This window comes from Haliotis cracherodii, unplaced genomic scaffold (genome assembly GCF_022045235.1).
Source record: "Haliotis cracherodii isolate W230 unplaced genomic scaffold, xgHalCrac1.p SCAF_16, whole genome shotgun sequence".
Classification (NCBI taxonomy): Eukaryota; Metazoa; Mollusca; class Gastropoda; order Lepetellida; family Haliotidae; genus Haliotis; species Haliotis cracherodii.
In genome coordinates this window covers 29,204,280-29,228,490 of record NW_027266271.1, presented here as the reverse complement: position 1 = coordinate 29,228,490, position 24,211 = coordinate 29,204,280, and the positions used below count along the sequence as shown (strand labels likewise).

Here is a 24,211-nt window from a genome sequence, read left to right as displayed (position 1 = left end):
AATATTGAATATATATTATGCGGTGTCTTCTGCGTCCCCAGTGAGCGGCTTATCGCCCCAGACAGCTTCTTGACGCTCTGCTACAGGTTATTAATTACAAACAAACGTCCAGATTTCAAGGACATGTGATTTACATCTCTTTAAACAATATTTCAGTTCTATCACAATTCTGGAAAACAGCACTACCTGCAGATAGCAATACCTGTATTTAGCAATTCCTGTATGTAACAATGCCTGCAGGTAGCAATACCTGTATGTAGCAATTCCTGTATGTAGCAATACCTACAGATAGCAATACCTGTATGTAGCAAATCCTGTATGTAGCAATTCCTGTATGTAGCAATTCCTGTGTGTAGCAATTCCTGTGTGTAGCAATACATGCAGATAGCAATTCCTGTGTGTAGCAATACATGCAGATAGCAATTCCTGTGTGTAGCAATTCCTGTATGAAGCAATACATGCAGATAGCAATACCCGTATGTAGCAAATCCTGTATGTAGCAATACCTACAGATAGCAATACCTGTATGTAGCAAATCCTGTATGTAGCAATTCCTGTATGTAGCAATTCCTGTGTGTAGCAATTCCTGTGTGTAGCAATACATGCAGGTAGCAATACATGTATGTAGCAATTCCTGTATGAAGCAATACCTGTATGTAGCGATACCTGAGTGTAGCATTACCTGTATGTAGCAATACCTGTATGTAGCAAGACCTGTATGTAGCAAGACCTGTATGTAACCTGTAGAAGTGGCTTCTAGGTGGCATACCTGTATGTAGCAATACCTGAGTGTAGCATTACCTGTATGTAGCAATACCTGTATGTAGCAAGACCTGTATGTAGCAAGACCTGTATGTAACCTGTAGAAGTGGCTTCTAGGTGACATACCTGTATGTAGCAAGACCTGTATGTAGCAATACCTGTATGTAACCTGTAGAAGTGGCTTCTAGGTGGCATACCTGTATGTAGCAAGACCTGTATGTAGCAATACCTGTATGTAGCAATACATGTATGTAACATGTAGCAGTGGCTACTAGGTGGCATACCTGTATGTAGCAATACCTGTATGTAACATGTAGAAGTGGCTTCTAGGTCGCATACCTGTATGTAGCAATACCTGTATGTAGCAATACCTGTATGTAACCTGTAGAAGTGGCTTCTAGGTGGCATACCTGTATGTAGCAAGACCTGTTTGTAGCAATACCTGTATGTAACCTGTAGAAGTGGCTTCTAGGTGGCATACCTGTATGTAGCAATACCTGTATGTAGCAATACCTGTATGTAACCTGTAGAAGTGGCTTCTAGGTGGCATACCTGTATGTAGCAAGACCTGTTTGTAGCAATACCTGTATGTAACCTGTAGAAGTGGCTTCTAGGTGGCATATCTGTAGGTAGCAAGACCTGTAGGTAGCAAGACCTGTATGTAGCAATACCTGTATGTAACATGTAGAAGTGGCTACTAGGTAGCACACCTGTATGTAGCTTTTAGAAGTGGCTACTAGGTAGCACACCTGTAACACCCGACCCCACAGTTGGACGGTTCCTGGTGTGCATGGTGCCCATGGCCAGGGCGAATCCATGCTGGACTACCCCCGGGGAATTGTGCAGACATGTCCATGGTATAAAATCTAGAAATATGACACCTGATTATATTTACATGAAATTAGCATCTGGCTTACAGAAGCAGCGTCAACCCCCAGTAGTCGGGATCAGTGATGGATTACTTTTGACAGCGTTGGTAATGTCCTCGTAGGGAGGGAAATGTTTCAACACAATAGTCGGACCCATGGGAAAACTCGACAACCAAACCTTCGGGATCACTGAAAGGTTTCACCGCATGTTTTAACCGCATTAATAAAACATATTCTGCTCAGTGGCGCAGTTACAGCATATCTCCGGGGTACATGGCTGATTGCATGGGTGTGTCCTAATGTTAGCACAGTCTACCGGACAGCCGGTGGCTGGTGTACAACAGCACCAGCTACATCCGGTAACAGGTACATCAGCTGGTGCCATAAACTAGCAAGTCTCTGAGGCAATAATTATTAGTTTAAATCATAATTTGTAGATTATTTAAATAATAGGAACAAGAATAAGAAATTGGATTGTCCACATATCTAGACTTGCCTATTAGGATAGAATTATACTACAAATCCATGGACTTGTCTTTATGTACAGCCTTGGAGCGAGGCTACTGGTGCCATTGCTTTCCCTACGGGACCCAATCATGTTAAGCGGTGAAATAGGGTATGAGGTTTAGCAGCAATGTTGTGTTGTGTTGTGATGATGATGATGATGATGATGATGATGATTGCACAGTCCCACTATGCACACTATGTTTGGTGGTCCTCCAGAAGATGCTTCTTGTACGATGTTAGTTCCGACGTCTCAGATAAACAGATCTCATTAATAAAGTCAGTGAGCGAAGCCAGCTGTGACTGATCTAGAAGATAAACAGACCACACAAGATGTTTCATACATATTCACAAAGAGCTTGTGTTGTATGACACAGATGTATATTGAAGGCAATCCAAAGCTACACGTGTATATTGCAAGCAATCGTATGCTATACTGCAAGTAAGTATATTGCAAGTAACACAAGTGTGTGTTATACATGTATATTGCAAGTAACTGTGTGATATACATGCATATTGCAAGTAACTGTGTGATATACATGCATATTGCAAGTAACTGTGTGATATACATGCATATTGCAAGTAACTGTGTGATATACATGTATATTGCAAGTAACTGTGTGATATACATGTATATTGCAAGTAACTGTGTGATATACATGTATATTGCAAGTAATATAGGTGTGTGATATACAGAGAGAGTAAGCGGTTAAATATACAGTCGAACAAAGATCTGTGTATGTCATACAGAGCTTGTGTATGTCGTGTGCGAAGGCTGCCACAGGGGCCGTATAGTCGGGTGTCAGTCACAACAGAGCGGACAGGGACAAGCGAGAGGTTGACTTCCCGGCGAGCTGGTCGCACACGGAGACGTGGAATCTTGTTCTACAATTACAGGTGTCAGTGCTAAACAAATCTCAACAAGACCTTTAACAGCTTGACATTAGTGTAGTGATGCTGACCTTTACACGACCCCTGTCCCCCTGAACGCCCTAAACATACGCTGTGTCGACAGCCACGGCCAGGAGAGGTGGTGTTGGTGTTGGTGTTGGTGGTGGTGGGGGGGGGGGGGGGGGGGGGGGGTCCCGTGTTCGCCCTGTGCAACAGTCTCCCTTCATTCATCCAGGACCAGTCCAACTTGATGATATGCACATAATGTTCACTAGACATGTACCATCAGTAACACACAATCCTTTCATAGTGTGGACTGGGCGATCCTAGACGAGGCGTACACCATTAGTAAACATCATCATCAACTACCGAATGAACATCGGTGATACGCAACTCTCCAGGCATGCACCTCTTACACACAACCACACTTGCTGACAAGGCGGAATTTAAATCTCTTCAGTAAATTGCTTGTAATTCAAAGGCATCCGCAAAACCCCGTTTTGTCCCATTAGCGTGGTGGTTGGAAATGTCATGATATAACCATGGCACGTTTTTATACCTGTGACAGATCTCCCCACAGCCCTGAGTGTTGCCTCGAGGAATAGGCAGCAGTCACTTCCTTTCCGGTGAACCTTTCCAAGAGCAGACTCTCATAGACTTTGACATTGACAAGCATGTCTTCTTACCTCTTGCCCTTTAATGCTGAATCAGCCAGGGAGATAACATTATAACATTAAATATCGTTGATATTAGATATGAAGTTTTATGAAAAGTGCTGCCCGTTCTGAATACCATCCTCATGTCACAACTCGAGCACTGATATAGAACCGTGATGTGGGAGTCACCTTGTAGCACGTCTTTGATAATCATTACTAAGTTCAAGAGCCCCCTCACCCTTCTAGCCCCCAGCAACAGCCACGCCCTAGCGATCCTTACACTAGGAGATAAACATTGCCCGTATGACCGATACCCCTACCCCAAGCCCCTTTCTTGCTCTTTAGCACTGAGAACAGCACTCGTCACATTCTCCCCTTCGACAGACCCTCGGGGCTCCTCACCCTACTCACTAACCCAACACTCAACCCTGGTTCCCGGAGAGCCGAAGACCACACCTACAAAGTATGATACTGTCAGTCATAATCATTCATTACACTGAAGTCAAGGGCTGGTCACCACACCTCGTCCCTCGCAAACACCCTACTGACATGACACCTGCAATCTTAATCATCGATCATTACACTCAAAGAGTCAAATTTTTATCTCCACACGCCTTCCCCCGCAAACACCCTACTGACATGACACCTGCAATCATAATCATCGATCATTACACTCAAATGTCAATTTTTTATCTCCGCACGCCTTCCCTCGCAAACACCCTACTGACATGACACCTGCAATCATAATCATCGATCATTACACTCAAGTGTCAATTTTTTATCTCCGCACGCCTTCCCTCGCAAACACCACACTGACATGACACCTGCAATCTTAATCATCGATCATTACACTCAAGAGTCAAATTTTTATCTCCGCACGCCTTCCCTCGCAAACACACTACTGACATGACACCTGCAATCTTAATCACAGTTACAGTCAGCAATTGATCATGAACACCGCGAACACCATACATGGCAGTGGCATTATAATCGTTGAACACAAAGTTTAAGAAGTTTCACCTCCCAAACTGTTCCTCGTGAACTTGCACCTTGTACAGGTCACCTGCAATCCAAACCAACTGACTGGAAATATATAATGTTGACAGTAACAAATAACTCCATTTTAATTGAAAAGTAGCCCCAGTGAGATGGAAGATCCTGGGGGAAATAAAGACTCTCCATTTCGGGCTTTTGCATTACAGAAAGGGCTGGGCCAGGGGGAAAATAATAGGGTTCCGGGGCTGTGAGGCAGACTAGGCAGACACCGTAAGCGGGATTGGAGACCGCGTGAAGTGTATCACCAATGGGACAGTAAGTGTTAGTCAGTAAGTGACATTCATAGCGCTGAATATACTATATCTGTCCAACAACAAGCGCTGATCCATGGTGGGATAAAGAGATATACACGATGATATACGTGTACATCCTAGCAGCTGAATCACTAGTATGAGGACACGGTCACCTGGTACATTAAACAACTTAATACTACCCCATGAACCGACTATCAGCTTTACTACATACATCCACATCAACAATATCTGATCCAACGAAATATAATCCACGCAGTTAGAGGGACTCAGTCAAGTGATATTATTTTCCAACTGACGGAGATCGTTAAAAGAAGCTATATATAATATTCTCCGTGATACAGCGACCCCAGCTCTCCACAATGAACTGAATATGTTTTGACAGCTACATTCTGAGAACAGTGAATTAAGCTTTGCTATCCGCTTCACGGTTGAATGGTCTTGTCTCGCTGAATGTGTCCATCTTACTGGCGGCCCGGGGAACGGATCGATGATGCAAGGGCCAGGGACAGATCAAAACCTACTTGGACCAGAATAAACGGCTCATTTAATATCGATATGGACCTCAGAAGATTGTAATAAGCAATAATTAAGTAATTCATCGTGTTTGACATTGTTATATTTATTGATTATGTCCGACATAATATTAGCTTACTTGATTAATAAAGATGGGATAAACGCTGGCTTCAACGATTAGTATGATTTCAGTATCGATCTTTAGTTGGACATTCATTTATCCAGCCACATCTATTCAGTCAAGATTCTTTAGTATACAAAGGATAATCAATGTGGACATAAAACTCACTGTCATGTATAGCATGATGGTGTTAATAAATATTATATTTTGATAATACGTTTCAGATTCAAAGACTTAAATGCACATAAAACAACCGCCAAAGGTCCATAAACTGAACAGCTTCCTTCACGCATAACAACTGGCACGAAATACAGCATCTCTGACATGTTCCAGATAGAGGTGTATGCGAGGAAGACGTTCAGTTGAAGGTCGTTCACTCACCCTGCAGTCATTGATGATTAGGCAAATATTGGCGACTTAAGGGTTGGCGTGGCCTCGTTTCTCCAGTAATTGTGATTAATGAATCCTAGCCGTCAACTTACTCACAATTTTATCCTTGATTTTCTTATTCAACATGAATATATTCATCTACAGCTCTCCCGCTCAATTAACCAAATATTATTTGTATATATTTGTTCAACGTTTCCCTAAACTATCAACTTAAGTTTATTGGCTAGGACATCGCTCTGTAAATATATGTAAATGTCGAAGTAATTATACGATGCAAGTGCTGGCAATATACACACACGATGTAAAACGATGTACGCGGAAGTGGCGAGTCAGTGTTTTCTCACGCCCGTCATCATGCTAATACGTCTGATCCTGATGATACTGTCAATGTGGGTATGACGGGGCAACACGCACTCCATCGTGTCTGATCTCACTGGCAAGCAATACTGAACAAGTTCCTACTGTAGTTCTGGTAAATAAAATAATTTGAACAAACGGCTGGTGTTGTACGTGACGCATTGCTGGAAGTCGAAAATAATTACTCAACGTATATTTAATTGCATGGCTGACTGAATCTCGTGACAGATGGTTGTGTCTGTACCATTAATCTACACAAAGACATGGCTTCACTGTGGGAGAGTTGCCAACTTTCAACTTCAAATCAAAGCAAAACATATTTTGTTATTTCGTCCTGGTTGCATTTACATGACATCAACATGATGTCATCCGGCTTATGTCCTGCGTGGTCAGGGAAGAATCGGGATTTAAGCTTACGTCAACAGAGATGACATTGCCGACGATCAATGTGGAATGATTCACAACCAGGATGACAATAACGTTATATTTGTTGGTTTAAAAATCTTCAACGCTATGACGGTTCTGCGACATATATAAGAATGTACGTGCAGACAACTGACATAGATGTGAAGAGGAGATGTGACATGGGGCATAGCAGTCAATGTGAGATGAGATGACCACACCCACGACCAACATGTCGTCTCTATTGTTCTTTGTTTCAAAATGTCCCGCGTTTTATTTTGATTTGAACATGTACACAAACACCAAGATTCACTCAAAACCGAACTGACAATTATTAATCAATGAGAAAAGCCCAATGGAGGGTGTTCTTTTTTCGTAAAACCTTTTTTCGTACATTATATTCGTCACTGGGAAACATACGTAAAGAATAATCATGGAATGTTCAGCCTATGATGCATTTGGTGACACACCGCCCGCCCTCTCGCCAAAGCGCGGGTATCCGCCGAAAGAGCGATCAGCTGATCGGCGCGGCGCACTATTTCTTTGTTAAGATCCACATTACACAGCCCTTGCGGTATAGTGCATCATTGAAAGGTTATGGTCACTACCAGAATTAACAAACTCGACATGACAAATGTAAAGCAATTCAACATAGATACGTAAAACATATTTATATCCACGAGAATGATTTTATAAGACGGAACAGCTGATTTCATCACGTCTTCAGTTCGTGTTTAATGTCTCGTTCCGATCTGTGGGTCAAATATTACAAAGGTGCACGTGCTACTATTGATATTGATATAATTTGGTATCAATAAGCCTGACTTTTTTAAGGAACAGAAATCTTTAAACAAACTTCATGTTGTAGATGTTTGATCAGCTGGTTGTGGTGGTTGGGGCTGCTTGTGACACTTCCAAGTGCGCCCAAAACTTAACAACGACACCCATGTAACCCATGGATTACTTCAGATGTGATGTCACTACGAAACAGTCAGGGTGTTTGTTGTATAAAAGCTCTTCAAATTTGCTTACCTTCTTGAGCGAGCCCTGAGAGAGCGCCCATCGCTGGTCCGGATACCGTCTGCTGCCGAAGATGTGTCGTCTGCTGCTACAGCCTGACTGTTATTGTTATTGTCGCTGATTTTGTCCTCTTCCATCTGTAAAATATCCGGATTATTCTTCCCTGAAACGATGTTTAAAGTTTCACTATAAAAAACAGCCTTGGTATCCGTCGCTGGGGTGCCTGTATCCAAGCCCGAGGGTCGGGAAATGGGACCTGCCCTCTCGGACAAAATTCCTGACCCCTCCATCTGGCCTCTTACATCGGCTTCTGTATAGATTATCCAGTGTATGCTGTGGTCAGCAAGTTTAGGTGGTAGTTCCGTACTGTGATACACACACACACAAGTCAAAACACCGTACAAAGTCTTCCCAGAGATCTCCGGTGAAAACACCGGCCGCTTCAACACATGGTCTGGTGGCTTACGCCAAGCCAAGATACGCTACATAGTAACACACGAATCGACGTAACGCATCTCGCAGCCAATGAAATGACAGTATGCGCGCAGTCGGTTTGATTGACGTCTCCAACGTATACATCTGAATTGATTTTCCCAGCCCTCGACAGTTGAGAGCGGACAGCGTATAAACCACTCGGCGACTGAGGGAAACCGCTATATTAGAAACACTACCTTCTGGAGTATATATACACACAACACAGTTGCAGACGGAGGCGAGATCTCGCGGGATTCACTGGATGATATCGCCTTATGGAACCGATATTCTATCTTGAATTATTTGATATTTTATTCAGAGTCAATGTGGACACACACACACACACACACACACACACACACACACACATATATATATATATATATATATATATATATATATATATATATATATATAGAACAACAAATTTAAAATATTAACAACGTATTAAAATATTTATCCTATTGAATTAAATGTATGGTATCCACATCTGCCTGTGTGACATTTGTGCACTGACCAGATTACAAGGGGTCAATAACAGCGTGTATGACCTCCATTTATATTTCAATGTGTTGTCCGTCATCCCTTCATGCATAATCAACAACATACAATAGACGTCACGTGATCTGGTTGTACGACAGGTTGTAGTCCGGTAATGTGAGTAAGTTTGGAACAAGGAAGGTCGACTGTACTCTTTCCTATTCGACACCGAGTCAATACATTGTTGCTGCTGATGTTTGTTTCTTGTTTAACGCCGCACTCAGCAATATCTCAGCTATATGACGGCGCTCTGTAAATAATCGAGTCTGGACCAGAAAATCCAGTGATTAATATCATGAGCATCGATCCACCCGATCCCGTTAGTCGCCTCTTACGACAAGCATAGTCGCCTTTTACGGTAGGTAAGCATGGGTTGCCGAAGACCCTTTCTACCCCGGATCTTCACGGGTCCGCTGAGTATGTGGCGTGACATTAACCGTGCTTTGCTTTCAACGATGTACTTTTAGAATTGTCATTATTCAAATACTGCATGATCTCGAATGTAATCAATAATGACTGAAACTGCATTGCGGAACATATTTACACTGCGCGGTTTAAAAGGAAACTGGAATTTCAGTCAAGTTCAACAACCATTGCCATTATCCAATCTGTGAGTGCATGGATCGATATCTGTGTCACTGTGTAACGGTTACGTAAACGTGAGCTCTACCGACACACAAGGCCACCTGCAGGCTGGCCCGACAACAGTCTGGCTTCGGCCGCGGAACGTCCAGATGAGCGCTGTCATCGCGTACAGTCAATAACTGTGCGTGTTTTTAGCATTTCCGTAGACAGGTGTGTTAAGTTGCCTATATATCATACTCTGAACAATTTTATATATAAATACACGTGTGTCTATTGTCCTGGTAGGGTGTGTATGATGCCTCGCAGGACAATGTTCCGTTGTTCCGATGAGGCTCTGCCATGCACAATAGTGAACCTGTAGCTTCAGTTGCAGGCTGTTGGTCATACGTTTCCTTTACGATTTGCGGAAAGTGAAGGTGCTTATGGAAACCGGCATCACATGAATGTCAGCCAGTAAGATGCGTCTCCGGGCCTCGTCGCCAAGGGCTGTAGCGAAACACTTTGTAGCGATGCGTATCGGCAGAGTGTAAAGTATAGAATGGAGTTTGGAATGTTTGTTTGTTTGTTTGTTTGTTTGTTGTTTAACGCCGCACTCAGCAATATTTCAGCTATATGGCGGCGCTCTGTAAATAATCGAGTCTGGACCAGACAATCCAGTGAATGACATCATGATCATCGATCCACGCAATTGGGATCAATGACATGCATCAACCAAGTCAGCGAGCCTGACCACCCGATCCTGTTAGTCGCGTCTTACGACAAGCATAGTCGCTTTTTACGGTAAGCATGGGTTGCTGAAGACCGATTTTGGAATGACAAAATCGGAATATATTCATCTCACACAGAAAGCAAAACCTGTGCTGTACAGACCCCTATGGATACAATAACCTGAATTAACAGCTCATGGAAACAGCACCCCCAACTGACGAAGAGACTTGTGCAAGTCTACTGTGTAACATGTTATGAAAATGGATAGACATTACAGATAGCTTTTTTCACGATAATAAACATAACAAATAAATAAACTTCAGCTCAGAATTTGTAATTCTATGTTAGGTGTCAGGCAGCAAAACAACATACAACTGGACAAGCCGAGCAAAACTAGGATTCTCTCCCCCTATCTTAATACTAATAAAAAGAACAAATTTCTGCCACCAAGTTGGTTCTTCAAAAAACATGTTTCAGAACGCTTTTGCTGAAAGTACATATTAGGTGAATAAACGATTAGGATGAGTTTACCAGCTCAAATCATGCTTAGGAAGGAAAACACAATTTTATAATTAATTCAGATATTCTGTCTCCAACATTTAAAGAGACAATAAAGTCTAAATCCGACCCCCTCTTCAAAGAATCTCTTCAAGATGCTAATGCAACTAAAGGCACAGCCTTAGGACATACAGGGTAGTTAAAAATTAAATAAAATTAAAAGTTGAACCCTATTTCAGTCACTGTAAAAATATCGAGTGCACTTTTCTTAGCTAAGATTAAGTAACTACTAATTAACCATAGAACTTAGAAGACATACCAAACCACCCACCCAATTACATCAGAGACTATGCTCTACATGTTCAACCACAGATGATGCCAAACGCCACTTCACTGTGCCAGACGCTACCTACTTTAACAATGTCAATCACTGGATTATCTGGACCAGATTCGATTATTTACAGAGCGCCGTCATAAAGCTGGAATATTGCGGAGCGCGGCGCTGAACAGCAAAAAAACAAACTCATAAAAAATGTGGGCAATGGTGGAGGAGAGAAGCTGACACCACGTCCTTTACCTTACCTGCCAAATATTGATGACAGCCGTTTATAAACTGTCTCAGCATATAAGATTGGAGACTTGTTTGTAAATAGGGTATGTCCCATTTGTCTCATTCCAAATTCCATTCCAGTATTCCCTTCCAAAATTCATTCCATATTTCACACTATGCCATGCAGATACATTACCCAATACGATACACGTGTGACATGAAGCCACAGTTGTATTCCATTGTGTATATTAATGTTTATAACTATCCGTTATAATGAGTCATTTTCATGTTTTTTACCCTGCCCCCCTGTGGGTGTTTATGTACAATATACCTCCTTCTCTTGTTGTATACCATAAAACAGAAATTGCTAGAGAAGCGATTTAATTCTGTTAATTTCGCATTTGGTCGGACTGACGAAAGTTTGAGAACTTTTGCACATACATATATATACAGAACAATGCATAATTCAGGATTATTGCGAGAACAAAGCATAATACAGAAACCGATCTGGAGCCTCAATTCATTTTGTATACATTAACAAGTAATGTTATGATGACGATATATTGCGAAGCATTGATGTTAGGATGCCTCACGTTGAAGCGTTTTCGGATAATGCTTCGTGCTGTTGCTGGTCCGACATAACAGTGCACAGCATTGTTTCGATAAGGCTTCAAGTTTAGAGCTTCATGTTGAAGCTCTTTCGACATAACATTGTTAAGCAATAAAACATTCTGAAGCAATCCTAGGATTATACCTCATTTGAAGCTGGAATGTCATAACACCCTGAGGGATTGTTACGATAATACTTCTTTTTTTTCAGGTGGAATACGTATAATGAATGCTTCAGTTTGAAGCTAAAACATCAACACATTCTTCAGCATTTTGGGATAATGCTGTAGCTGGTATGACATAATAACACTGTGACGCATTTTTGGGATAAGGCTTCATTTTTTAAGCTGCAACGACCGAACACTCTGAACCATTTTGAAGTTGGAACGAAAAACACTCTGAAGCATATCCTCATTTTGAAGCTAGGATGACATAATATTCCAAAGCATTGTTGGGATAAACTTCATTTTAAAGCTGGTACGACATAAAACTCTGGGGCATAGATGGGATAATGCTTCATTTTTTTAAGCTGGAACGAGTTGGCATTCTGAACCATTGATGTGACGATGCCTCATTTTGAAACTGGAACGGTATAACACTATGAAGCATAGTTGGGATAATGCTCCAGTTTGAGGCTTGCACAATTTCAACGTCTGAAGCATCGTCAGGATAATGCTTCGTGTTGAAGCTGGTACGACGTGACATTTTGAAACATTATTGGGGTAACACCTCATTGATTTAGCTAGAACTCAAAACACTCTGAAGCATTGATGTAACTTTGCCTCATTTTGAAGCTGGGCATATAACACTTTGAAACACTGTAGGTAACATACTTTATGTTAAAGTGGGTAATATTCTGAACCATTGGTGGAATAATTCCTTATCTTTAAGTTGGAGGGGCATAACATTCAGAACCATTTTTGGGATAATACCTCATTTTGAAGCTGGAACGAAAAACACGGTGAAGCATTGGTGTGATGATGCCTCATTTTAAAGCTGTAACGACATAAATTTCCAAATCATTGTCAGGATAATGCTTCAGTGTGAAGCTGCAGCATTCTTGAGGATTATATATCATTTATATATATATATATATATATATATATATATATATATATATATATATATATATATATATAGTAATAGTTAAATACGTGGAGTAAGATTGAACACAGTTTTGATAGGCTAGCGCTTTCAACTCATCAGGCCATAACTGAATAACGGACATGAAGTAGTAACATATAGTTACGTGACGTCATAACACTTAGGAAACTATGACGTATATATATATATATATATATACAGAGATAGATAGAGAGAGAGAGAGAGAGAGAGAGAGAGAGAGAGAGAGAGAGAGAGAGAGAGAGAGAGAGAGAGAGAGAGAGGGGTTATCACGCGAGTGTGTTTGGGGATGGTAAATATCCTGCATTAGGAATTAACATTGTATTTAGCGAGCCTTTCGCGGCAATCCATCCACCGGTCTGTGCGCTAGAGTAATTGCCCTTTGTCAAAGGGAAGCTACTCTAACCCTAGTCTATGAGACGTCACGGCCACGGTCAGACGTTGTTGACTGTCGGTCTGTCCTGTCAGAACGTTAAGAAGTGTAGTCAGATGTACACACAGCGACACAACGAAACAAGGTAACAATTCAAACATATTTCGGCCAAATCTAACTATTTTGATTTGTGGAGAAGGTTTCAAGGCGCAAAGGTCTACGAGCGCAGATATGGCTACTGATCCCGCACGGCTAGGCCTCGTGCCCTCGCAAAATTGTTTCGAAATTCATATCTTCAAAGGTGCCAAAACTTATAAAATGCCTTAGCTACGTCACAGTTAGACACTGATTTTCAGTACATTAGACTGTTCTTTTGATCTCTGATCTGGGGAGAGTGATGTCATATGATCTGGGAAGAGTGGTGTCACATGATCTGAGGAGTGCAGTGTTACATGATCTCAGGAGAATGGTGTCACATGATCTGGGGTGTGCGGTGTCACATGATCTCAGGAGAGTGATGTCATATGATCTGGGGAGAGTGGTGTTGCATGATCTGGGGAGAGTGATGTCATATGATCTGGGGAGAGTGGTGTCACATGATCTGGGGAGAGTGATGTCATATGATCTAGGGAGAGTGGTGTTGCATGATCTTGGGAGAGTGATGTCATATGATCTGGGGAGTGCGGTGTCACATGATCTGGGGAGAGTGATGTCATATGATCTGGGGAGAGTGGTGTCACTTGATCTGGGGAGAGTGGTGTTGCATGATCTGAGGAGAGTGATGTCATATGATCTGGGGAGAGTGGTGTTGCATGATCTGAGGAGAGTGATGTCATATGATCTGGGGAGTGCGGTGTCACTTGATCTGGGGAGAGTGGTGTCACATGATCTGGAGAGAGTGCTGTTACCTGATCTGGGGAGTGCAGTGTCACATGATCTGGGAGAGTGATGTCACATGATCTGGAGAGACTGGTGTCACATGATCTGGGGAGTGCAGTGTCACGTTTCCTGGGGAGAATGGTGTCACATGATCTAGGGAGTGCAGTGCTACATGATCTGGGGAGAGCTTTGTCGCATGATCTGGGGAGAGTGGTGTCACATGACCTGGGGAGACTGGTATTACATGATCTATGGAGAGTGGTGTTACATGAACTAGGGAGACTGGGTTTACCTGATTTGGGGAGTGCAGTGTCACATGATCTTGGGAGAGAGGTGTCACGTGAACTGTGGAGAGTGGCGTCACATGACCTGGGGAGACTGGTGTCACATGATCTGGGGAGAGTTGTGTCACATGACCTGGGGAGGCTGGTGTCACATTATCTGAGGAGAGCTGTTTCACATGATCTGGGGAGACTGGTGTTACCTGATCTGTGGAGTGCAGTGTCACATGATCTGGGGAGAGTGGTGTTGCATGATCTGGGGAGAGTGGTGTCACATGATCTGGGGAGAGTGGTGTTACATGATCTGGGGAGAGTGATGTCATATGATCTGGGAAGAGTGGTGTTGCATGATCTGAGGAGAGTGATGTCATATGATCTGGGGAGAATGGTGTTACATGATCTGGGGAGAGTGGTGTCACATGATCTGGGGAGAGTGGTGTTGCATGATCTGAGGAGAGTGATGTCATATGATCTGGGGAGAATGGTGTTACATGATCTGGGAAGAGTGGTGTCACATGATCTGGGGAGAATGGTGTTGCATGATCTGGGGAGAGTGGTGTCACCGATCTGAGGAGTGCAGTGTCACATGATCTGGGGAGAGTGGTGTCACATGATCTGGGGAGAGTGGTGTCACATGATCTGGGAAGAGTGGTGTCACATGATCTAGGGAGAGTGGTGTCACATGATCTGGGAAGAGTGGTGTCACATGATCTAGGGAGAGTGGTGTTACCTGATCTGGGGAGAATGGTGTCACCGATCTGAGGAGTGCAGTGTCACATGATCTGGGGAGAGTGGTGTTGCATGATCTGGGGAGAGTTGTGTCACATGATCTGGGGAGAGTGGTGTTGCATGATCTGGGGAGAGTTGTGTCACATGATCTGGAGAGAGTTGTGTCACATGATCCGGGGAGTGCAGTGTTACATGATCTGGGGAGTGCAGTGTCACATGATCTGGGGAGAGTTGTGTCACATGATCTGGGGAGAGTGGCGTCACATGACCTGGTGAGTGTGGTGTCACATGATCTGGGGAGTGCAGTGTCACATGATCTGGGGAGAGTGGTGTTGCATGATCTGGGGAGAGTGGTGTCACATGATCTGGGGAGAATGGTGTTACATGATCTGGGGAGAGTGATATCATATGATCTGGGAAGAGTGGTGTTGCATGATCTGAGGAGAGTGATGTCATATGATCTGGGGAGAATGGTGTTACATGATCTGGGAAGAGTGGTGTCACATGATCTGGGGAGAATGGTGTTGCATGATCTGGGGAGAGTGGTGTCACCGACCTGAGGAGTGCAGTGTCACATGATCTGGGGAGAGTGGTGTCACATGATCTGGGGAGAGTGGTGTCACATGATCTGGGAAGAGTGGTGTCACATGATCTAGGGAGAGTGGTGTCACATGATCTGGGAAGAGTGGTGTCACATGATCTAGGGAGAGTGGTGTTACCTGATCTGGGGAGAATGGTGTCACCGATCTGAGGAGTGCAGTGTCACATGATCTGGGGAGAGTGGTGTTGCATGATCTGGGGAGAGTTGTGTCACATGATCTGGAGAGAGTTGTGTCACATGATCTGGGGAGTGCAGTGTTACATGATCTGGGGAGTGCAGTGTCACATGATCTGGGGAGAGTTGTGTCACATGATCTGGAGAGACTGGTGTCACATGATCCGGGGAATGCAGTGTTACATGATCTTGGGAGAGTGGTCTCACATGATCTGGGGAGAGTGGTGTCACATGATCTGGGGAGAGTGGTGTTACATGATCTGGGAAGAGTGGTGTCACATGATCTGGGGAGACTGGTGTCACATGATCTGGGGAGTGCAGTGTTACCTGATCTGGGGATTGCAGTGTCACATGATCTAAGGAGAGTGGTGTCACATGATCTGGGGCAGTGTTCATCTACCAATAGATAATGAGAGTGCGGTGTTACGTGGCATTGGTTGGTGTTTGTGGTTAGTATCGTGTTGTGCTCATAGGCTTGTCTGTATCTGTGTGTAGATGTGTATAAGAGGGTGTGTTTATTGTGTATGAGTGTGTGTGTGTGTGTGTGTGTGTGTGTGTGTGTGTGTGTGTGTGTGTGTGTGTGTGTGTGTGTGTGTGTGTGTGCGTGCGTTCGTGCGATCACTATCGTGTTAGGGATATGTATTAATGTGTATGTCCATTAACATGTAAAAGCACAGAGGTTGGTGTGTGTGATAATAACGTGATATTCATATGGATGTCATGTGAACGGCTTATCGTATTTAGTCACAAACGTTTTTGTGATGTAATTGGAAAAGTGTGACTAATCATCCTTTAACATATCGGATTTCCAAAAACCCTCTGACTGTCATATAGAATACAAAATACAAGGTCCTCTGACTCACATGTAAAATACAAGGTACCCTGACTCACGTGTAAAATACTAGGTCCCATTTCACACAGGTAAAATACAAGGTCCCCTGACTCGCACGGAATACAAGGCCCCCTGACTCGCATGTGAATACAAGGTCCCCTGACTCGCACGGAATACAAGGTCCCCTGACTCGCACGGAATACAAGGTCCCCTGACTCGCACGGAACACAAGGTCCCCTGACTCGCGCGGAATACAAGGACCCCTGACTCGCATGTGAATACAAGGTCCCCTCACTCGCACGGAATACAAGGTCCCCGGACTCGCATGAAAATACAATGTCCCCTGACTCGCACAGAATACAAGGTCCCCTGACTCGCATGTGAGTACAAGGTCCCCTGACTCGCATGTGAGTACAAGGTCCCCTGACTCGCATGTGAGTACAAGTTCCCCTGACTCGCACGGAATACAAGATCCCTTTACTCGCATGTGAGTACAAGTTCTCCTGACTCGCATGTGAATACAAGGTCTCCTGACACGCATGTGAATACAAGGTCTCCTGACACGCATGTGAATACAAGGTCTCCTGACACGCATGTGAATACAAGGTCTCCTGACACGCATGTGAGTACAAGGTCTCCTGACACGCATGTGCATACAAGGTCTCCTGACACGCATGTGAATACAAGGTCTCCTGACACGCATGTGCATACAAGGTCTCCTGACACGTATGTGAATACAGTGTCCCATGAGTCGTGCTGAAAGCGACGTTGGATGGAAGTCTGTACGTTCTGTCGCCGTGTTAAGGTCGCATGACAGAGCACTGCGCAACTTATTACCTTAAGATTTATTACATATATCCTGAAATATGTATTGTTGAGGTGGAGATAGGCAGTCAGCAATTCGTGTCTTTCACAGCGTGTAATTGCAGCCTGTGGGACGAGAAGAAAGGCTCCCTGCCAAGGGTGTCTCAGATTACTATCACTGGAATACATCAATGTCATTTGAGATCATTTTCCCAGGAGATCCGGGATTTTTCTGAACAAATTGAAATAATTGATTATTTCATGTTTTTGTATCATTCTTTGTTTTTGAAAACTGTTCGCCGCGGGCTATAATTTGTGATAAATGGGATACCGATAATTGCCAATATTCTTGGTCCACCTGAACGTTTATAGAAATGTGATGGACCTGGAGAGGGTTTGGGCAAACAATGAATTTATTACTGCAAACAACCGAAGAGGACTGTGATCGTGGGGTCCAGTGGTGACCAGACTGTCGCAGAACATGGTATGAGTGCAGGGTGACTTGATGACTGTGGCAAAATGAGTTGGAAAGCTTCACGACACTTTTCTGTGGTGTTATGAATGGCCCAGTGATGGGCAGAGCATTGCTGTGGCGGAGGTCGGCGGGTGTAGGGTGATCGGCAGACGGAGTAGGGTGGTAGGCGTGTGGAGTAAGGTGATCGGAGGATGGAGTAGGGTGGTAGGGGGATGGAGTAGGGTGGTAGGGGGATGGAGTAGGGTGGTAGGCGGGTGGAGTAGGGTTGAAGGCGGGTGGAGTAGGGTTGAAGGCAGATGGAATAGGCTGGAAGTCGGGTGTTTTAGGGTGATCGGCGGATGGCGTGGGGTGGTAGTTGGGTGGAGTAGGGTGACCGGTGGGTGGAGTAGGGTTGAAAGCAGATGGAGTAGGGTTGAAGGCAGATGGAGTAGACCGGTAGGCGGGTGGAGTAGGCGGATGGAGTAGGCGGGTGGAGTAGGTCGGTAGGCGGATGGAGTAGGGTTGAAGGCGGATGGAGTAGGCCGGTAGGCGGACGAAGTAGGGTAGTAGGCGGATGGAGTAGGCCGGTAGGCGGATGGAGTAAGGTTGAAGGCAGGTGGAGTAGGCCGATAGGCAGGTGGAGTAGGGTGGTAGGCGGGTGGAGTAGTGTTGAAGGCAGATGGAGTAGGCCGGTAAGCGGGTGGAGCAGGGTTGAAGGCAGATGGAGTAGGCCGGTAGGCAGGAGGAGTAGAGTGGTAAGCGGGTGGAGTAGGGTTGAAGGCGGATGGACTAGGCCGGTAAGTAGGTGGAGTAGGGTTGAAGGCAGATGGAGTAGGCTGGAAGTCGGGTGTTTTAGGGTGATCGTCGGGAGGAGTAGGGTGGTAGGTTATTGGAGTAGGGTTGAAAGCAGATGGAGTAGGGTGGTAGGCGGGTGGAGTAGGGTTGAAGGCAGATGGAGTAGGCTGGAAGTCGGGTGTTTTAGGGTGATCGGCGGATGGAGTGGGGTGGTAGGTGGGTGGAGTAGGGTGACCAGTGGGTGGAGTAGGGTTGAAAGCAGATGGATTAGGGTGGTAGGCGGATAGAGTAGGGTGGTAGGCGGGTGGAGTAGAGGAAGAATGCTGCCGGCTGTGTAATGTGCTCCACATCTCCTCTGTGTCCCTGAAGCCTGTGTGATCACGTGTATATATTGGACAACATTCAACAACTTAGTGTACGCTTTCGTTTACGTTATTCGAAATCGCGGTTGCATCAACTTTCTTTAACGCGATTCCAATACCAAGCACCATTTTTCACAAACAATGCAAACCTGATATGGACACAATTTCCATGTACATTATCGTCCCAGGGAAAGCAGTAAAACTCCTATCTTTGAGTTTTGTTGCTTGTTGATATGATACCGGATATCGTGTTAATGCATGTGTGTAACCAGAGATTATATGAGGAGTAGGTTAAGGCGTTGGAGAGTCCTAGTTTATTTCATGTACCCAAATCACGCGATATTGTATGTTCCGCTTGCTAAACAAGGTCATGGTCACCTCTCTTGCTTCAAAAGGACCCAACCTGTGTTTTTTCCTTGCCCCTGTGTAATTGATTTGTCTTGGTCTTAACACGGCTGTATCACGTGACATGGACTTATCAGCTGACAAGTGGTTTTCTTTAACAGGGTCGGGGTGAATGAATCAGATTATGCTTGCCGCTCAGAAGGACGTCTTCGTGACGAGAGCACAACTTTGCTGTGTGAAGTACATCTTGATCAGAATAGTATTGGGAAACTGTTTTATGAACTGTTTAAATTCCCACTGATGTGTATGTATATTAACTGAATATACACTCCACTATGAAACTTGGTATATTTGTAAAATATCCATTACGAAACATGGTATCTTGTAAAATATTTAAAGACCCGTGAAGATCCGGGGTAGAATTAGTCCCCCGCAACTCATGCTTGCGTTAAAGGCAACTATGCTTGTCGTAAGAGGCGACTAACGGGATAGGCTTGTCAGGCTTGCTGACTTGGTTAATGCATGTCATCGTTTCCCAATTGCGTGGATCGATGCTCATGACGTCAATCATTGGATTGTGTGGTCAAGATTCGATTATTTACGGACCGCAGTCATGTAGCTGGAATATTGCTGAGTACGGCGTTAAACAACAAATAGACACCAGAACAAAAATATTTACCGGCGAGGTTCCCCGGCGTTTAGCCTTAATATTTTGTTCCATAAGGAGAATACGTTATCATACCAGTGGCCATTGATGGTCTGACCTTTCTGGAAGTAGTCCACCAGTAGGATTCCTTTGGATTCCAAGAAAACCCAAGCCACCACCTTGCCAGCTGATTGAACGGACTTCACTTTCTTCTGAGGAGGAGACGGAAGACGTCTCCACTGATTGGTTGTTTAGTCGCTGGCTGATATTGGTGAACCGAAATCTCCTCATCTATGGTTACAAATCGCTCAACAAACTCAACAGGGTCTGCTTCAAAACGGCATAAGTTCTCACCGAAGATGATGAGCCTGGAGCATTTCTGACCTGGAGTCGGAAGCCTTGGAACCCAGCATGCTAAATACTTTAATTCCTCAGAATGGTCTCTATTCTCTCCCGAGAGCTGCATCGGCATGGCGTGTGATGTGTCGTAGATCATCCATAATCATTTCGGATTTTATCACCATCTCCTTAGTGGTGGCAGTGGAAGGTGTTCCTGATCTTGGGTAATCTTCGAATGCTCTCTCCTCCCCTCTTGAACTCCACTGTCCTCTTCTTAACAGTGGCAAGGGAAAGAGCATCTCCCTCAGCAGCTGATGCCATGTCCGCATTGATGGCTGATGGAGTAAGATGTTTCAGTTGGAGATACTTGATTACATCGACAATTTTGTCCATTTTTCATTAGCACTGTCCACTTGATGCCTGAAGAAATATGCTGCCTGGTTGTGTATTTGATTCAAATGCAGCCTGCAAGTATAACGTCTTGTGTTTAATACATTCAAACTGTCAAGGGAGTTCTGTGCATCCTTTGTTTTAGGCTGAGAATATTTCAGCCATCACTAAGACATACGACAAAGGTGCTAACCGGCCGTCTCCACTAAGACATACGACAAAGGTGCTAACCGCCTGTCTCCACTAAGACATACGACAAAGGTGCTAACCGCCCGTCTCCGCTAAGACACACGACAAAGGTGCTAACCGCCCGTCTCCGCTAAGACACACGACAAAGGTGCTAACCGCCCGTCTCCGCTAAGGCACACGACAAAGGTGCTTACCGCCCGTCTCCGCTAAGACACACGACAAAGGTGCTAACAGCCCGTCTCCGCTAAGACACACGACAAAGGTGCTAACCGCCTGTCTCCGCTAAGACACACGACAAAGGTGCTAACCGCCTGTCTCCGCTAAGACACACGACAAAGGTGCTAACCGCCCGTCTCCACTAAGACACACGACAAAGGTGCTAACCGTCTGTTTACGCTAAGACACATATGCTAGCCGCCTGTCTCCAGTAGGACACAGGTACTGATGGTCTGTCAGCACTAAAACAGGATACAGGTGCTAATGGTATGTCACAGTTGAAGCAACGGACTCATGTCCAAACGATTTGTCTCCACTAAGAACCAGAACCTCTAGCGTTCACCATAAGACTGGGCTTCAGGGTTTGTGTTCATCAAAAGATTCGGTCTACGGGATTTCTCCACCAAGATTCCTGATCAAAGGATGTGTGAGTGTTTCACCATTACGAGACCGGGTCTTAGGGCTTGTGAGTATTTCTCCATTATGAGACCGGATCTGCGAATGTGTGATTGTTTCTCCACAGTAGACCGGGCCTCGGGGTGTGTGACTATTTCTCTATTCATAGACCGGGGCAAGGGGCGTGCTTGTTTATCGGGAGATTAAATGTAGGTAGAGTGTATTCCCCGGCAGTGTTTCCCCGGGTCTCGGTGTCAGAAGCTTGCTGTCTACAAGAGGCATCAGGGTGATTGGGGAAGGATCGCTATCTGGAGACCAACTGTAAGTGGTAGCGGCTAATCCCTTCTGGGAGACTGGGCCAAGGATTACCAGTGTATCTCCAAGAAGGGACCAATTCAACATATTGGAGGCTTGCTCCAGCAGGAGACCGGACTGCCTTGGATCAACTGCTTGAGAGAGTCCAGAAGTACCTGGATCAACATGTCAGCTTGGTCCCCACTGGAAGTCGGCAATGGGCAGAATTAACGTACAAATATAGTAACCGTGAACCGTGAACTATGAACTTTTACCTTGCTGCTAAACGTTCCCGCGTCATTTACAAGTTGTGATAACATTGTCATTATCGTTATCGTGCTATTAACTAGGTTTGATTTCCGTGCCATTGCAGTTACCGGGGCACTGACTGTGCTCTCTGACCGTGTCATTGCTGTTACCGAGGCATGCACTTTGACAGTGGCATTGCTGTTAACGAGACGTGAACTTTGACAGTGCCATTGCTGTTATCGAGGCGTGCACTTTGACCGTGCCATTGCTGTTACCGAGACGTGCACTTTGACCGTGCCATTGCTGTTGGTTGGTTTTATTCCTGTTATCGAGTGCCCCTTAACCGTGTCATTGCCATTACCGAGGCGTTCACTTTGACCGTGCGATTGCTGTGACCGAGGCGTGCACTTTGACCGTGTTATTCCTGTTATGGAGGCGTGCAGTTTGACAGTGCCATTGCTGTAACCGAGGCGTGCACCACTTTGACCGTGCCATTGCTGTTACCGAGGCGTGGACTTTGACCATGCCATTGCTTTTACCGACCATGTCATTGTTGTTACCAAGGCGGGCACCGCTTTGACCGTGCCATTCCTGTTACCAAGGCGTGCATTTTGACCGTGCCATTGCTGTTATCAAGTGTGCATTTTGACCGTGCCACTGCTGTTATCGAGGCGTGCACTTAGACAGTGTCATTGCTGTTACCGAGTCGCGCACTTTGACCGTGTCATTGCTGTTAACGAGGCGTGCGCTTTGACCCATTTCTGTTACTGACTGGACCGGGGGCGGTCGGGTAGCCTAGTGGTTAAAGCGTTCGCTCGTCACGCCGAAGACCCGGGTTCGATTCCCGACATGGGTACAATGTGTGAAGCCCATTTCTGGTGTCCCCCGCCGTGATATTGCTGGAATATTGCTAAAAGCGGCGTAAAACAAAACTCACTCACTCACTCACTGGACTGAAGACAAGGATGTAGTGTGGACTGAAGACGAGGGTGTACTGTGGACTGAAGACAAGGGTGTAGTGTGGACTGAAGACATGGGTGTAGTGTGGACTGAAGACAAGGGTGTAGTGTGGACTGAAGACAAGGGTGTAGTGTGGGCTGAAGACAAGAGTGTAGTGTGGACTGAAGACAAGGGTGTACTGTGGACTGAAGATGAGGGTGTACTGTGGACTGAATACGAGGGTGTAGTGCGGACTGAAGACAAGGGTGTAGTGAGGACTGAAGAAAAGGGTGTAGTGTGGACTGAAGACAAGGATGTAGTGTGGACTGAAGACAAGGGTGTAGTGTGGACTGAAGACAAGGGTGTAGTGCAAACTGAAGGCAAAGGTGTGCAGTGGACTGATGTCAATGGTGTACTGTGGACTGAAGACGAGGGTCTACTGTGGACTGAAGACGAGGGTGTAGTGTGGACTGAAGACAAGCGTGTAGTGCGAACTGAGGACAAGGGTGTAGTGTGGACTGAAAACGAGGGTCTACTGTGGAATGAAAACAAGGGTGTAGTGTGGACTGAAGACAAGGGTGTAGTGTGGACTGAACACAAGGGTGTACTGTGGACTGAAGACATGGATGTAGTGTTGACTGATGTCAGGGGTGTGGCCCACATCATGTGGGTACCAAGAGGGGCCGATACATTCCTCCGTTCATCCAGTCACGGTCTCTCAATAAATCGCGTGTTGGCGTCCGTGGAAGATCTCTAGCACTGTAAAGTTTCGATATTGCAAGTGTTTGCGTGCTTTGCCAAACATAAAACACACTTGAGGAATATTTCATTTCTAATAAATATAATATTATGTTTTGCGTAAAACAATTTCCGCCTTGTATAAGGTACAGTTTCCTTATATAGTTCATTTCCGTTTATTTCATTGTACTGTTCTAGGCCGTGGGCTAGGTATGACCCACGAGCACCCCCCCCCCCCCACATCCAAACCCCACTTAATTTTTTTAAAGCCCATAAACATACTAAACATGATTTTGAATGTTAAC

The 24,211-nt window shown here is 44.8% G+C and overlaps 3 protein-coding genes across 3 annotated transcripts in view; 1 reads left to right on the top strand and 2 right to left on the bottom strand.

Moving 5' to 3' along the window:
* The window catches only part of LOC139464053 (homeobox protein Mohawk-like), a 59,718-nt gene extending 51,300 nt beyond the window's left edge, over window positions 1-8,418 (bottom strand). Inside the window, exon 1 of the mRNA XM_071245579.1 lies at window positions 7,808-8,418. Within this exon, the coding sequence (XP_071101680.1) occupies window positions 7,808-8,085 (278 nt within the window). The 5' untranslated portion in view covers window positions 8,086-8,418. The remainder of the gene's footprint in view (window positions 1-7,807) is intronic.
* Window positions 8,419-14,182: 5,764 nt separating this feature from the next.
* On the bottom strand, window positions 14,183-20,824 carry LOC139463671 (mucin-2-like). The gene is made up of 6 exons (XM_071244928.1): window positions 20,678-20,824; window positions 20,275-20,368; window positions 18,463-19,173; window positions 16,126-16,250; window positions 15,169-15,890; window positions 14,183-15,029 (listed from the first exon to the last, which is right to left on the bottom strand). The coding sequence occupies exons 1-6, from the start codon at window positions 20,822-20,824 to the stop codon at window positions 14,183-14,185; spliced, it is 2,646 nt and encodes an 881-aa protein (XP_071101029.1).
* Window positions 20,825-23,262: 2,438 nt separating this feature from the next.
* On the top strand, window positions 23,263-23,925 carry LOC139463670 (germ cell nuclear acidic protein-like). The gene has a single exon (XM_071244927.1). It carries the CDS (start codon window positions 23,263-23,265, stop codon window positions 23,923-23,925), a length of 663 nt encoding a protein of 220 aa, XP_071101028.1.
* Window positions 23,926-24,211: the final 286 nt, after the last annotated feature.